Raw genomic sequence first — 17,869 nt, forward strand, 5'->3', positions numbered from 1 at the left:
GAGTTTTCAATACAGATTACTTTGTGTGGCCATTTCGTGGCGGTGACTCAACCTTGTCTACGGAATACTGTGATGTCACCGCCAGACACCACACTTGCTAGGTGGTAGCTTTTAAATCGGCCGCGGTCCGCTAGTATACGACGGACCCGCGTGTCGCCACTATCAGTGATTGCAGACCGAGCGCCGCCACACGGCAGGTCTAGAGAGACGTACTGGCACTCGCCCCAGTTGTACAGCCGACGTTGCTAGGAAAGGTTCACTGAGAATTACGCTCTCATTTGCCGAGACGATAGTTAGCATAGCCTTCAGCTAAGTCAATTGCTACGACCTAGCAAGGCGCCATTTATCCTTTGCTATGTATCTAATGAAGCATGTACAGTAACAAGACCAATGTTCACCAATTGTGGATTAAAGTTAAGTATTCCAGCAGCTACGTACTTTTCTTTATAGCATTCATTACGTATCCTGTTTCAGACCTCACGCCAGCCTGCCTGAGTTTAAGCGCGTGCCTTTCGGCTTCCTCTCATTGTGTCTAGGCTGTCTTGCCTAGACACAACAGATTTCATCGTGCGTATACAGAACATTTTAAAGTCACTATTGAGAATGTTAGGTTGGGCACCAGTTGTCAAATGTATGGTATAGGTATTTACGACAACATGTTTTGCGACTACGTTATCCCATTCTCAAGTGCTATGAAACAAGGAAACAAATCAATACATCGCAGTGCTACAGATACTGACAACAATTTAAATTCCGTATTGCGCTGCAGCATAAAACACTTCAAAGTTTCTATGCCGTTATTCAGAATCGAAAGTAAGAAGCCAGTAGCAAACAAGCATTGTCAAAAATAAAAATCTTGCTTCGACATCTTATTTTGTTGTATAACACTCACACAAGACTGCGAGTAACAGGACTTCAGGTACTTACACGCATTGAAATAAATGAATGGTGAAGGTTGAAAATTCGTGCCGGACCGTGACACGAACCCGGATTCGCCGCTTCGGTTGCCTTAACGGCCTCGGCCATCCGTACACGCTTCACAGCCTACTCAAATTCTCAACCTGTCCACGCGCAAGTAGCGTCTCTTCCATTAGTCCCATGGCCTGTAGCATTCGCTAACTACCGCAGGGGTTCGGAAGATATTGCGCATCAGCGCTGAAAGTACCTAGAGCCGTCGTCACTCATGTACATATTTAAGTGTGGTGTCTGTTCTGCCAGACATGACCTACAGAACAGACACCACGTTTCAGTACTTACACAAGGCTCAGTTGTAAACTAAACTCGTTTACGGCCTTCCAAAGTGTTTCGATTAGGCACGAAGACTGACAAACAGTTACTCCTTCGGCAATTTATTAGACACTGCGTGTCTTCCACGCATGTGTTAAGACGACAGGCTGACAGCACCACCTGATAGGATAACCTGTCACAATTCGCGCGATTCATCACAGAAGAAAGGACTGTCAGCAAACGCTGTGGCCGCCGCATTCGCCGGACCTAACCACTCGACACTTTTCTCTGTTAGAAGACTTTAACGGCAGTATTCGTAATGAAGTTTTGAGAACTGATGCGGCAGAGTTGCGCAAAGTATTTATTAACACGTTAGGACGCGTGTAAAAGTGCACTGAAGCACGAGGTGGTAATTTTCTTCACCTAATGTAATCTAATATGAAAGACAAGATCAGTGCAGTAAATATAGGCGTTTGCATTAGCTTATATGTTATTTCTTTATTTTCTAATTATTACATATTTATCTATTTGTTGTTGTATGTGCTCGTTGTGGGCAACAATTCGTGCACAACTGGCGAGCAGCTTGTACTCGGGGCCGGTTTTTGAGTGCGCCACCCTGGAGAAACCCGTAATTATTCCCTCTTCAAGCACTGGAAAAGGAGCTCCAGTTCCACGACGGCGTAGAGCACGGTGCTGGCAGTTTTCTTAAACTGTACCCTGCCTCCTCCACAGTGTGAAATTACGGCGAGTAACGTAATACCGCGCTGGAGCGTGTCCCAGGGCAGACTTGAATGGTGTTTATTGCCTGTTAAGAGATCAGATGCCGGCGCGCGCGGAGAGCTGCGCGCAAACAGGGGGAAGTGGGGCGCGGAGAAAGCAGCGACAACGGGAAGCAGGCGCTCAGCTGACTGCGTGGATCGTGGAGGAGGCGGCGGTCCCGGTCCGCAAGCCGGAAGCCGCGGCGGCGCACAGCACAGCACAGCACTGCCTGGGCCGTAGACTTACACTGCTAGACTGGCAGAGACTCGGCTTTTACTGAATCCTGACGTTTGGTGAGGGAAGTTGGCGGCGTCAGGATGTTTGGGTATGGTACTAACACGAGCTTCTGAAACGAAATGACGTTGTAAACTTTGTGAGGTGTTCTAAGGTAGTTCTGCAGCTGAAAATGTTTACGTACTATTTCAGTTTAACATATACAGCGTACAATCGTATCTACATCTACATGATTACTGTGCGATTCACATTCAAGTGCTTGGCAGAGGGTTCATCGAACCACAATCATACTATCTCTCTACCATTCCACTCCCGAACAGCTCGCGGGAAAAACGAACACCTAAACCTTTCTGTTCGAGCTCTGATTTCTCTTATTTTATTTTGATGATCATTCCTACCTATGTAGGTTGGGCTCAACAAAATATTTTCGCATTCGGAAGAGAAAGTTGGTGACTGAAATTTCGTAAATAGATCTCGCCGCGACGAAAAACGTCTTTGCTTTAATGACTTCCATCCCAACTCGCGTATTATATCTGCCACACTCTCTCCCCTATTATGTGATAATACAAAACGAGCTGCCCTTTTTTGCACCCTTTCGATCTCCTCCGTCAATCCCACCTGGTAAGGATCCCACACCGGGCAGCAACATTCTAAAAGAGGACGAACGAGTGTAGTGTGAGCTGTCTCTTTAGTGGACTTGGTGCATCTTCTAAGTGTCCTGCCAATGAAACGCAAACTTTGGCTCGCCTTCCCCACAATATTATCTATGTGGTCTTTCCAACTGAAGTTGTTCGTAATTTTAACACCTAGGTACTTAGTTGAATTGACAGCCTTGAGAATTGTACTATTTATCGAATAATCTAATTCCAACGGATTTCTTTTGGAGCTCATGTGGATCACCTCACACTTTTCGTTATTTAGCGTTAACTGCCACCGGCCACACCATACAGCAATCTTTTCTAAATCGTTTTGCAACTGATACTGGTCTTCGGATGACCTTACTAGACGGTAAATTACAGCATCATCTGCGAACAACCTAAGGGAACTGCTCAGATTGTCACCCAGGTCATTTATATATATCAGGAACAGCAGAGGCCCCAGGACGCTTCCATGGGGAACACCTGATATCACTTCAGTTTTACTCAATGATTTGCCGTCTATTACTACGAACTGCGACCTTCCTGACAGGAAATCACGAATCCAGTCGCACAACTGAGACGATACCCCATAGGATCGCAGCTTGGTTAGAAATTGCTTGTGAGGAACGGTCTCAAAAGCTTTCCGGAAATCTAGAAATACGGAATCAACTTGAGATCCCCTGTCGATAGCGGCCATTACTTCGTGCGAATAAAGAGCTAGCTGCGTTGCACAAGAACGATGTTTTCTGAAACCATGCTGATTACGTATCAATAGATCGTTCCCTTCGAGGTGATTCATAATGTTTGAATACAGTATATGCTTCAAAACCCTACTGCAAACCGACGTCAACGATATAGGTCTGTAGTTCGATGGATTACTCCTACTACCCTTCTTAAACACTGGTGCGACCTACGCAATTTTCCAATCTGTAGGTACAGATCTATCGGTGAGCGAGCAGTTGTATATGATTGCTATGTAGGGAGCTATTTTATCAGCGTAATCTGAAAGGAACCTAATCGGTACACAATCTGGACCTGAAGACTTGCCCGTATGAGAACAACATCAAATTACATATACAGACGTTTAAAACAGACTGTAGTTTTCGTGAGAACACTAAAATGATTGAAGATACTTGTTAACAACAAATAGCATATTCTACGAGGTTTTCCTAGAAAGTAATGCACCGCAATTTTTTTCTCAGCCGAAAACAATGCTACGAATGAGAAACGTTGCATATCTACAGCGTGTGCATAAAGTCCGAATACACATTCAGTTATTTATTGCACAAGAACTAAACATTGTACACATGTCATACATATTGCATTTGAAGAGAAACTACATCCATACTCCGCAAGCCACCTGACGGTGTGTGGCGGAGGGTACGTTCAGTACCTCTATCGGTTCTCCCTTCTATTCCAGTCTCGTATTATTCGTGGAAAGAAAGATTGTCGGTATGCCTCTGTGTGGGCTCTAATCTCTCTGATTTTATCCTCATGGTCTCTTCGCGAGATATACGTAGGAGGGAGCAATATACTGCTTCACTCCTCGGTGAAGGTGTGTTCTCGGAACTTCAACAAAAGCCCGTACCCAGTTACTGAGCGTCTCCCTTGCAGAATCTTCCACTGGAGTTTATCTACCATCTCCGTAACGCTTTTGCGATTACTAAATGATCCTGTAACGAAGCACGCTGCTCTCCGTTGGATCTTCTCTCTCTCTCTCTTCTGTCAACCCTATCTGGTACGAATCCCACACCGGTGAGCAGTATTCATGCAGTGGGCGAACAAGTGTATTGTAACCTACTTCCCTTGTTTTCGGACTGTATTTCCTTAGGATTCTTCCAATGAATCTCAGTCCGGCATCTGCTTTACCGACGATTAATTTTACATGGTCATTCCATTTTAAATCACTCCTAACGCCTACTCCCAGATAATTTATCGAATTAACTGCTTGCAGTTGCTGACATGCTATATTGTAGGTAAATGATAAAGGATCCTTCTTTCTATGTATTCGCAGCACATTACACTTGTCTACATTGAGATTCAACTGCCATTCCCTGCACCATGCGTCAATTCGTTGCAGATCCTCCTGCATTTCAGTACAATTTTCCATTGTTACAGCCTCTCGATACACTACAGCATCATCCGTAAAAAGCCTCAGTGAATTTCCGATGTCATCCACAAGGTCATTATATATATATATATATATATATATATATATATATATATATATATATATATATATATATATATATATATATATTAGTGAATAGCAACGGTCCTACGACACTCCCCTGCGGGCACACCTGAAACCACTCTTACTTCGGAAGACTTCTCTCCATTGGGAATGACATGCTGCGTTCTGTTATCTAGGAACTCTTCAATCCAATCACACAATTGGTCTGATAGTCCATATGCTCTTACTTTGTTCATTGAACGACTGTGGGGAACTGTATCGAACGCCTTGCGGAAGTCAAGAAACATGGCACCTACCTAGGAACCCGTGTCTATGGCCCTCTGAGTCTCGTTATGCGAACCATGAGTAATCCGGCAGGTGTCAATACGGTAATCGAATTTTTGCCATACCCGTCTCAGTATGGCATCGTCGTCTGTGGCAGTCGCTTCCCGTATTCTCTTCCGGAGCTCTGCTACATCACGTGTTAGATGCGGTACAGACACCAAATCTTTAATGTGTCCCCGCAGAAAAAAGTCACAGGGAGTGAGATCTGGTGATGTCTGGTGTTTTTAACTCCAACACACAGAAAGCTCGCTCTGCACCTGAACTCGTCACGTTTGCGACTAGGGCTGACTGTCGACAAATTACCAAACTAGGCTGTGGCGGTAAACATGAAAAAAACTTTCAGGGTTTCTCTTCAAAATGACATATGTGTGATATCTGTACAATGTTTGGTTCTTGTGCAATAAATAATTAAAAGTGTTCTCGGACTTCTTGTATTATTTGAAGTCGGAGCTGCAGGACACTTTCAAAATGGCGTCTGTACGTGATGTACGTTACAAACAACGTGGCGTCATTTAATTTCTCACTGCAGACAAAGAAACTGTGGGGAATATTCACAAACGCTTGTGCAAAGTCTATGGAGCATCTGTTGTCGACAGAAGTACAGTTAGTCGCTGGGTACGGAGGGTGAGGTCATCAGAAGGCGGTTCGGCGGAGCTCCACGATTTGCAGCTGACATGTTGCGGTGAGCTGGTATTTTCATTCGCGTGGACAGACGCAGTACGACTCGGCAGTTGCCGCTGTGTCTGTCTGTCAGCATGGAAGTGTGGATGCAATTATCCGCACTCTTGGATATTCAAAAGTGTGTGCAAGATGGGTCCGGCGGTGTCTAACGGCTGATCACAAATCGCACAGAAGAAACATACGTCTTGATTTGTTGCAACGTTTCGAAGCTGATGGGGAGGCCTTGTACCGGTGTGATGCCAAGAGACGGTATTATTAATTCCGAAGGAAACGTCAACACACAAACAAAACTCAAGACGCGCCTCCGGCGACTTCGGCGCCACAGCAACCCAGGAGACGTTTTGCTGCAACACGATAACGCTTCGCCCCACACAAGTCTGAGGACTGCCGAACACATCGCAAAACAGGGTCTGACAGTGTTACCCCGTCCATGTCTGCCCCGAAAGCTGAATGGTGCCCGGGTTCGATTCCCGGCAGGGTCGGGGATTTTCTCCGCTCAAGGACTGGGTGTTGTGTTATCATCATTTCATCCCCATCCGGCGCGCAGGTCGCCCAATGTGGCGTCGAATGTAATAAGACCTGCACCAAGGCGGCCGGTCCTCCCCCGCAAGGGGCCTCCCTGCCAATGACGCCAAACGCTCATTTCCATTTTTTACCCCGTCCATCCTACAGCTCTGCCCTAGGCCACTCAGACTTCCACTTGTTTGAGCCGTTAAAGGATGCCATTCTTGGACGACATTTTGAGGAGGATAAGAATGTTTTTTTTTTGTGGTTTTAGGGCGCACAACTACAATGGTCATTAGCGCCTAGACTAAATTAGAAATGCACCGCTAGGCACAAGGTTAAAACAGCAACCAAAAGGGACAATACTATAAAAGAGACAGGCAGAGGATTAAAAAACGGCATAATCAAATGTCCTTAGACAGGTTTGTCAAGTTGATAAAACGAAGAACGCGAGCAGCTGCTCCTGGGTCATCCGCTAAAATGGCATCCAGAGTACATGGCAGGCCAAGATCAACGCGCAGTTTATTAAAAGTCGGACAGGACGTTAAAATGTGGCGTACCGTCAGCAATTGCCCACATGAGCAGAACGGCGCCGGCGCAACCGTCAGCAGATGGCGAAGGCTGAACCGGCAGTGTCCAATTCGTACGGGCCAAAACGACCTCCTCCCGCCGAGAAGGGCGTGAAGAGGTCTTCCAAGCCGCGGGAAGAGGTTTCAAGGCTCTAAGCTTGTTGTCCGTAAGGACAGCCCAATCGGCATGCCACAGCGATAAAATGCGCTCACAAATGACCCTGCTACAATCTGATGAAGGGACACAACAAGAAGCTGTCCGAGGCTGGAGGACCGCAGCCTTGGCCGCGGCATCCGCAGCTTCGTTCCCAGGGATACCGACAAGGCCAGGAACCCACATAAAGCTAACTGGAGAACCGTCGTCCACTAGCTGCTGAAGAGAGCGTTGGATCCGGTGCACGAAAGGGTGAACCGGATACGGATCACTGAGGCTCTGGATGGCGCTCAAAGAATCGGAGCAGATGACATAAGCAGAATGTCGGTGGCGGCAGATGTAAAGAACAGCCTGGTAGTGGGCAAATAGCTCAGCTGTGAAGACCGAACAATGGCCATGGAGCCGGTATTTGAAACTGTGTGTCCCGACAATAAAAGAACACCCGACACCGTCATTGGTCTTAGAGCCATCTGTATAAATGAAGGTCATATTAATGAACTTCGAACAAAGTTCGACAAAACGGGAGCGGTATACCGAACCGGTCAAGACACCGCTGAAGACAGCGCTCCAGGAAACATGTACGCTGCGCGCTTCAATAGATGGTAAAATCGTCCACGAAAAGGGAGCCTGATACATCAGCTGGGAGGCAATCCATTATTGGATTGATCACTATGGCGAAGAGAGCGACGCTCAAAACTGAGCCCTGTGGCACCCCATTCTCCTGGCGGAAGGCGTCGGACAGGACAGAACCCACACGTACCCTGAACTGTCGATCCATTAAAAAGGAACGAATAAAAGGATCAGAATGTGATTTACACAGAGAAGCATTGGCTCCTCCACTAGGACAAGGATTGGTACCGACAGGGCATACACTCTCTTGTTTCGTGCTGAAGGAAGACCACAGAACAGGTTGGAGATTACTTCGAAAAGTAAGGTGTGTAGAGAAAACACCATTCTTTCGTCTGTGTAATTCTCATTGTGTCTAATAAAAAATTGTTGAAGAAAACAAATGCGGTACATTACTTTCCGGGAAACTCTCGTGCTTGCAGGAGCACTTTTCTAACGAGCATATTATTCGAAGGAAAGCCAAAGGTGATCAAAACTGGTTAAAAACACATCGTTAAGCTATGTCTGTTATTACTAGATTATTAAACCCCTTACAGTTTAAAAAAGTAGTTAAATACTGCCGGTATTTCGGATAAGAGCAACTGTAATGCAATTATCTAGGCTTACAAACAATAAAAAAGCAAAAACAAGCAAGATGTTTCTAGTTATGCTTGCTTTGGGACAAGTTTCTTTGTATCTTCCGTCTGCTACGTATGTATCGACCATTATATCAAAACACTAAGGGTAACGTAGTTGTATTAGTGTATACCACCTCTTACGACTGTTTTATCAGTAAATAAGCAGTTTGTTTACGCATCCTTTGTGCTCGCCGCCATATTTTTGTTCTGAAGTGCTTGCTTCATTGACACCAATGATACCGCGTACAGTATTGCCGGTTTAGTAACACGTGCCTTTGGAAACAGCGCTCGCGCCAGTGAATCAGAAACTCATTTCTTTGTCCCGGATTTCACAATTATGAATCGATTTCTCCGGAATTCACCTACACTGTATATTTTATTTTTAGTTGCAGTTAAGTCGACTAAATTGTTTGACAAGAAATTCTACTCTTACCTAAGAGTACACATTAACACTTATCGACCAGTTTCCTTACTGATTTTTTTTACTTAGTGTGTCGCGGTTTAGATCCAAGTAGGGTTGCTGCACTGAGAATGTTATTATACTTCACTCATCAAATAGTACAAGCCTCAAATAATAATATATTCCCAGTTGGTATTTTTTGTGATCATCCTAAGCCGTTTGACTGTACAGATCATGTTACTCTCTTCGAAAAACTCAAGTTTTATGGAATTAATGGCCTTACGCACAGCTGGTTTGAACCATATTTAAAAAGAGTGCTGAATCTTGTATTGTATTGATCTGATGGAATACCATTTTCCTTGAGACATATGAGTCTCAACTTCGATAAGAGCAGAAGCTGAAGTTATGAACTAAAAGTTTTGCCACGACCAGGACTTGAACCCAGATCTTCTGCTTACTATGCACATGTGCTAACTACTGTACTACTGCGGTTTTATGGCTACCACCCATTTAACAGAAAAGGGAAAATGGGCTGTAGGCGTGAATTTAAGTGTGTGTTAGGGAGGGCACAGGACAAGGGTATTTCGTGCAGATGTGGTAGCCATAATAGAGTGGTGCTGTAATGTTAGCACATCTGCTTAGTAAGCAGGAGACATTGGTTGAAGTCCCTACTATGGGACAAATTTTAATTCATTACTTCACCTTCTATTCTTATCGAAGGAAGAGCAAAAGGTTGTGCTGAATAATTCAGTCAATGTCAGAAAAGTGGAAAATTTTAGTGACTGAGGAAAAAAAAATTCTCCAAGGGGCATCCCACAGGGTTCAATTTTGGGTCCACTCCTGTTCCCTTTGTATGTGAATGACCTTTCACTTAACATTCAACAAGCAGAAACCCATCAGAGACAAAGAAACTGAATATTCGGTAGTTCACATTTATGAAAGGAGTGGTTCTCTGAAAATGGACTCATTCTCAAATTAAAAAAATACATTAAGTTTTGTACAACAAATAGAGTCATCAAACCAACAATTGATGCAGGACATGAGCAGGAGTCAGTAAATAGTGCAGGGTGCTCCAAATTTTTCGTTATAAATGTTGATGAAAACATGAACTGGAGAAAGAAAATTACTGAGCTTCTCAAACAATTACGTTCAGCTAGATTTGCTCTTCGTCTAATTGCTAATCTTGGAAATAAACGTATCAACCTGAATACATGTTCTGCATATTTCCACTCAGTAATGACTAACTGAATAATTTTCTAGGGTAACTCATCACTTTGATTGTACAAAAGCAAGCAGTAGGAATACTATGCGGATTTTCACCCAAGGACGTCATGTAGGTACATCTTCAAGGAGCTAGACATTTTAACGGCGTCACATTACATATGCCCCTGGTGTATTGTCGTTGTGGCTGATCTTGTACCCATCGAAAGGTCATACCTGACGTTGTTTGTAAACATATACAGAGTTACTTACCGGCAGAACGCCGCATTCGAATGGACTGCAGCATTACAGTTGATAGTAGTGCACCGGCAAGGACGCGTTAGAGACGTCTGTGGAACAGTTGAGCTAACATTCATCATGCCATGAAGGGCGTCATCACATTACGCGCAGAAGCTTTGTCAAGCAGGGAAGTTGCTCGACATATGAACCTGAATCAGGCTGACATTGAGCGGACATGGAACCGTTCCAACTCGTAGACAGCTCACGTTCGACAGGTGCACAGGATGATCGATAATCTATGACTTTTGAGGCGAATGGACCATGGGCGGCCTGCTCCAAAACTGAATTCGGCTTCCGAAGCGGCTACAGGACATCGTGCATAGCATGGAATTGTTAGGAGACGTTTGTACGGTGTGAATCTCCATTCCAGACGACCATGGCGAGCACCACGTTATACACCGCAACACCATGCACCCCGTTAAGGATGGGCAGGAAATAACGCAGAATGGACGCCCCAGGATCGTCGTCGCGTGTTGTTTACAGACAGAACTCTGATATGTTTGCACCCTCATTGCGGCAGACAACGGTTTTGTAGAAAGTCGAGTAATACTGAGGGTTTCCAGGTCTGTGTCGAACATGTGCGACAGGGTGGTGGTGACGTGTCCTTCTGCGCTGTCGTTACGTGGGACCACCGTACACCCCTCATGATGACTGAAGGCAGTCTCATTGCCTTACGGTACAGGAATTAGATTCTGCACTCAATAGTGGAACGGTATCGCCGACATTTTGGTGACAATTTCATTTTGCTGGATGATAACTCATGTGCTCATCGTGCTGTTCTCCTGAACTCGTTCGTTCATCGTGCTAGAACCACCAGGCCTGCCGGCTCCCTGGACGTGAACCCATTCCAGCATGTGTCGGATAGACTGAAACGAGTTGTTTTTGGAAGTAGACATTGTCAACGAGTACGCACTCTGCACGACTTCCCCAAAAAAGCCACTGAAGAGTGGGAGCAATTTGTGCTGGAGCCGGCTCTATTACCTCATGGATGGTATGCGACGACGTATTCAAGCCTGCGTCCCAGAAAGGGGACGTTCCACCATGAACTAACGTTGCTCAGGGGTGCTGTGGAGAGCTCTCCATGGGAAACAGAGCCGGCCGGAGTGGCCGTGCGGTTCTAGGCACTCCAGTCTGGAGCCGAGCGACCGCTACGGTCACAGGTTCGAATCCTGCCTCGGGCATGGATGTGTGTGATGTCCTTAGGTTAGTTAGGTTTAATTAGTTCTAAGTTCTAGGCGACTGATGATCTCAGAAGTGGCATAGTGCTCAGAGCCATTTGAACCATTTTTTGGGAAACAGAAGAATTTGTCTTTATACAAATGTCTGTATTTTCTTTTAATTTGGTGACCTGTACACATTGCAAATGAACGTACATTCGTTCTTCAGAGCCAAATTTTGTTTACCGCGCCATGAAGGCCAAAATAAACGGGTGATGCAAAGCTTTTGCCGATTTGCGTACATTTTGTTCGACGACTTTCGAATTTTATGCAGCTTAATTAAAATATAGTTTGGCAAGTTGGGTGAAGTGAGAGTCTCTCCATTTCATCATCATCATCACCACCACACCTCACCTAGCCAGCAGCTTTCGAGAGCAAAAAACAACTGATAACAGCTGAACTCGGTGAATACAATGGATGTGAATAGATTTGCATCTAAAGTCATGCTTGTTGACAGGAAAGAAGAAGAAGAAAATGATGATGATGGTGGTGGTGGTGGTGGTGGTGGTGGTGGTGGTGGTGGTTGGTTTAAATGGTCTCAACATCTTGGATATGAGTCCCTCTTTCCACTTTAAATTCACATAATACGATGTGAACCGACAAAAAGAAGAATTGTCAGCTCCAAGGTCTCTGATCAGCTAGTATAAAGTTAAAATTTTGCGTACAGTAACTTAAATCAGATGGTTAAAAACAAGATAGCGCAGGCTCCTACAAATATAGCCAGTCTCTGAGTGAGATGGGTCATTATAGTGCGACTAAAACGGAGTGAGTAAATTAAAACTGTACGGACTAGAGAGACGGTTACCTTCAACAGTTAGATAAATAAAAAACGTTCATAAATATTTAAAATAGTATGACAGTGCAGAGGAAGACAGTCACTGCAGCGCACTCAGGAGACACATCGTAGTGAGAGGTACTCCCCACATCCTCCTCTGACGACGAAAGTTGAGGTGCATTAAATTTTGTTATGGAACCCGCTTCCCCTCAGGAAACGTGTGACACAGCAAGCTGGTACCCCACTGTCCGCTGGTATTTGGGACAGGGAGGTAGACAGGGTGATGGGTCGTTCCAGATCCGCTAACAGGCTCACCCTGTGAGAGTATGGGCTATCGTGAGATAACCGTCACAGCTGCTTTGGTGGGAGTCACGTAAAAGGAACTCGTACGTAAGTCTGGTGCGGCCATTACGTAGTCGAGATAATACGACGGCTTCTTTCCGAGAGGCTTGGGGAGAAGTATGTGCCGGCCGGTGTGGCCGTGCGGTTAAAGGCGCTTCAGTCTGGAACCGCGTGACCGCTACGGTCGCTGGTTCGAATCCTGCCTCGGGCATGGATGTGTGTGATGTCCTTAGGTTGGTTAGGTTTAAGTAGTTCTAAGCTCTAGGGGACTGATGACCATAGATGTTAAGTCCCATAGTGCTCAGAGCCATTTGAACCATTTGAGAAGTATGCCAACGTCTTGGTGGTCCCCTCCATGGTCTCAATTCCCACAGCCCAGTTTTTCAGGATCTGATGTCGCAATTGCAATCATAGGTCTGTACCTGGTGCTCTGAGTTTAAATTCTCTTCAATGGTTGCTAGTTTAGCTGGTTTGTCAGTGAGTCAATTTCCCGGAATACCCACATGGATTGATGTCCAGATGAATGTTATTGTGATTCCGGACCTGCAGAGGTTGAGCATGAAAGACCAGATTTGAGTGAGCGCGCTCTATCGTAATTGAATGAAAGTTAATCTGCAAAACGTGACCGTTTAGTCTGAACTGCATTTTTCAATTCGCCCATTACGGAAGCATAATATTCCCCGGCGACAGTTCTGTCCTTGTGCGGGTAGTCTCGCTCCAGAAAACTCTAGCTGCTACTACTACTTGCTGACTGAACAGTTCCTGGTATCTCTGGCGCAATTTCACAATGTTTTGTACAAAAGAATCCATTTTCACCTCGTATTACGAAACCTGGAGAAACACTTTTGAATTGCGTCTAAATTTTTAACAAGTCGCAACTGCCGTGTTTTGCACACTGACTGACAGACAAGGCACCCGTCAACCGAAATTCTTTGTCATACCTGCAATTTCGATTGTCATGTCTGCAATTTCTAGTGCCATGTACTGGACACGACTGCGACTTCCTCAGTTTCTCTGGCATAATGTGGAGCTCTTGTGAAGTCCGTGCGGCAGCAGACATTGAACGACTTCAGAGACACGTTGTTAAGTTCGTGACAGGTCGACGTAGCCCATACGGAAGTAACAGAAATGCGTGGAACGTAAACAGGAATACGTGATAGACTTCTCAGATCTCGCAAAATCCTGCAGGCTGTGTACAGAAAATCGGCGTTGGAGGAAAACTGCTAGCTAGCATCATTGTATATCTCGCGGAAGAACCGCTGGAATAAGGTAAGAGTGCGTCCAAAGAAATTTAGGTATCTTTCCCCCTCACTTAACATGAGAAAGGAATAAGGTAGATGATCACATTAGGGGTAAGAAGTGCCCTCCCCGAAGCACTCTACGGTGGTTAGCTCTCTCACTCTCTCACTGTGTGTGTGTGTGTGTGTGTGTGTGTGTGTGTGTGTGTGTGTGACCTCAACTTCGATGGATGCACGACAACGATTTTTAAGAACATCTCAGACCTTAATTCAATTGTATCGACTTTCCCCGAAAGTCTTAACACCATTGTTTACACACTAGTCTCCAACGTGCAGTCCCGAGTCTTCAGAGCACGCAGTCAAAATATCATGACTTTCCAAACGTAACAGTATTTTGGCTTGCATACGGATGAACAGTTTTAGAACGTCCTTCATAGAAAAGAACTACATCTGAATACAAAACAAACAAAATACGGTGTCAACTACGACAAAGGTTAGCTGAATATAGATTACAAGCAAAAACCATAAATTATTTTCCAAAAGAAAAACGGATATTAGAAGACCGAGGAAAGAACACCGGAACATGTTTGTTCCACCCAGTCTTTTATTATTACCTGACAAAATTCGGTTTTCATCAACACTGTATTCTAAAGCTTTGAAAAAGGCTGGATGTGTTCAAAAGATGTCAGCATCTATGTACAAAACTTTATCTTATTTCTAAATTAATTCATTGTGACCTATTTATGATGAGACCTTAGTGTTATAGAGCCTGTGAGAAAATAATACTGGTTGCCAACACGGCATTTATATGGGAGGCGCTGGACGTGTGTCAAAACCCGAAGCTCATTAAGAAATCTGTATAAATGTGAGGCAAAGTAGTATTTATTAATTCTTCTCTTAGCTATTCAAAGAGTCCTAAAGGTGTTGCTTCACCCGAATTGTCAACATTTTTATTGAGTCGCCATTATATTGTTTACAGTCCGATAGGCTGCCTATAAAACCATACTACTGCTTCCGTCGTGTACTGTCATTCTCTCTTTTATAAACGGGAAACGAGAATGTTTTCGTCAGCATTCCAACCTTGTCTGATACTGGGTTTTTATAGTCACATAACTTCCAGCAACAGGAAGGAAATGAAGTGACAAATGATGAAGAGATGCTAGGTAAAATTTGTGACAGTCAATCTGGGGAGTTCTATTTACGTTAACTCACGCCTTAGCACAGAACCGGTACTTCAGAAATGGGTGCAGTGTGTAGCCAACGCAGATCTGGAAATCCATGCCAAAGAGAAAACATGTCCTGAAGGTAATGTAGACCAGTTGCCTGTCAACAAGCTGCCAAGCCGAACAAGTCAACAGGTGGAAACCGACAAGAGCGTATTTCACACGCTATTCTCTCACCGCTTGCGGAAGTAGTTGGGTGTCGACGACCTGCCGCAAACTACAATAAGAGTTTGCAAAACAGTTATCAATGCTGAAATGGACCTTGTCAATACAGTCAATGAAAATTACTAAACAAGAAGACACCCTTGGACCGACCGTGTATATTCGAACAAATCTGTTCACGAATACTTATACTTTAATCATCTTCAAATTACTTCTAAAGCTTTGTAATAGGACAATCACAGATAAAAGCGTAGTTTACTGCGTTATTAAACTGCTGTGAATGGAACATATTCTTCGATAAAGGACTTCCGTCAAGATATTTATATCCAGACACGTAGGGGCATAGTACTCTGGAAATATCTTAAAAGAACAATTTCCTGTCTTCGATATAACGCTGTTCTGCAGGCGCAAACATTGGCCAGCTCAATCAAGAACGATTAAATATGAGAATCGATTTCTGTATTCACCTAACAAAAAGCCGAGGTATACGTGACAACCATTCTAGTTTTATCCATAACGTTCCAGTTACCCAGTGTGTATTTCTTTTGCCAGTTTCTGTTCCGGTGTGACAATTTCGGACACCCTTAAACTCTCTGTTTTCGAGACAAAAAGGCACAGCCGAAGTTCATTCAGTGACAGCAGTTGGTTGGTTGGTTGTTTTGGGGGGAGGAGACCAGACAGCGAGGTCACCGGTCTCATCGGATTAGAGAAGGATGGGGAAGGAAGTCGACCGTGCCCTTTGAAAGGAACCATCCCGGCATTTGCCTGGAGCGATTTAGGGGAATTACGGAAAACCTAAATCAGGATGGCCGGACGCGAGATTGAACCGTCGTCGTGTGGCAGCAGTAGATTAATGATCAGATTGATTGTTGTTGTTGTTTTTTTTTCAGTGCGAAGATAAGTTTGATTTAGAGCACTATGCTAGCATATTCTGCGAAGCCTCTTCATCTCTGCGTAACTACATCCATGTGAACTTTTAAATTCTTCGTGTTCCTCAACAATTTTAACCCCCTCCCCCCCCCCCCCCATTCTGTCCTGAATTACCAAACTGACTATTCATTGATTCATTGGTGCCTCAGTACGTGTCCCACCATACTCCCTTACATCAATCTGAGTCATTACACAGTTCCAACAAATTTTAAAAGATCGGTTTATTGTGACCGATGAGTATAGATGACTAAAATGCATGAGTTGGAAGGAACGAAATTTTAAGCAATGTTTAATTTAATCGTAATTCCTTTTACTGATACGAACTGTTCTGGGATACTGAAAACAAATTCTGTGGGTATTTTGCGCAGATGGTGTCCCACAGCTCTTAAACATTCGAAATGAGTTGTACTTCAAAACAACTAAGCTGATAATTATTTACTACCGGTTTCTATCTTTCCACCGTCGTCAGGTACGATAAAATTATTTACAAGAGGCGTTACGGCGACGTTCTTACTGTGGCGCCAAATAAAATTAAAGCCATCCTGCGTATAAATTGACGCAGGATGCCTTTTGTTTTATTTGAAGCCACAGTAAGAACGTCGCCATATAGGGCTGTCGTACCTGATGATGGTCGAAAGGTAGAAACCGGAAGTAAATAAAGAATTATCAGCAGCTCTCGGTGGTTTTGAAATGTGAGTTTACTTTCGTACATTTTGTGGGACTGTCAACGCAGCCCGCGAAGGAGGAGAAGGAAAATTGGGGTGGCGAACGAGCGCTGGTGCATCCTCCAGTTAGGGCATTGCAGGATGACAGCATTGGACAGACAGCGATTCCAAAGTCGCCGTTTGATGTATAATCCGCTAGAGCTGTTCAGAAGGGAGGGAGAAAGAATCATTTTGACAGACATAACAATCAGCCGAGTACCTGCTGCGAAAGAGATGCTCATACGGCGGGGAGTGTTCGATTAATGAGCGCTGCTCGTTTTCCACCATTAATATTTTGCACGGAAGTCGGTCTTTGAAGGTGTATTTCCAGCAGGAAGCATGAGGACAGTGGAGCGCTGGTGAGTGCGACGAGTAGCGTTTGTCGGCTGACCTGCTAGCAGTGCTTTGAGGCGCGCGACCGCCGGCTCCGTGACGTCGGGCGTCTCCCGCAGCTCCTGGGCTGCCTTCTGCTCGAAGTCTGCGCCCAGCTCGCTGCACTCGAAGCGCAGCGTGTAGTCGCCGAGCGGCAGGCACTCGGCGCGCAGCTTGCTGATGGACATGGCTGCGCAGACTGGACTCGGCTCGCCTCGACTGCCGCGTCCGGCCGCGGCGCGCAGCTCCACACTTCGCCTTCCCCTCCCCCCTCTCCGCCCTGCCCCCCTCCTCGAGCCACGCGTCACTGCCTGGCGCCAGCGGTCACATGGCGCTGCGCTGGTCTCGAGTCGGTGGTTAACCGCACGCTACGATTCCGCGTTACGCCGAAAATCACTGAACTCCGCAGCTGAAGAGTTGGCTTTCCCCGGAACGACAGCTTCGGTCCTGAGTAAGGCGGCCAACCGTCCCGGGTTCT

General features: G+C 45.2%; 1 protein-coding gene across 1 annotated transcript in view; it reads right to left on the reverse strand.

The window, feature by feature from the left end:
- Nucleotides 1–17,598, reverse strand: part of LOC124777118 (alpha-tocopherol transfer protein-like) — a 138,825-nt gene extending 121,227 nt beyond the window's left edge. Inside the window, exon 1 of the mRNA XM_047252404.1 lies at nt 17,411–17,598. Within this exon, the coding sequence (XP_047108360.1) occupies nt 17,411–17,579 (169 nt within the window). The 5' untranslated portion in view covers nt 17,580–17,598. The remainder of the gene's footprint in view (nt 1–17,410) is intronic.
- Between the last annotated feature and the right edge of the window lie 271 nt (nt 17,599–17,869).

Source organism: Schistocerca piceifrons, chromosome 2 (genome assembly GCF_021461385.2).
Source record: "Schistocerca piceifrons isolate TAMUIC-IGC-003096 chromosome 2, iqSchPice1.1, whole genome shotgun sequence".
NCBI classification, from domain to species: Eukaryota; Metazoa; Arthropoda; class Insecta; order Orthoptera; family Acrididae; genus Schistocerca; species Schistocerca piceifrons.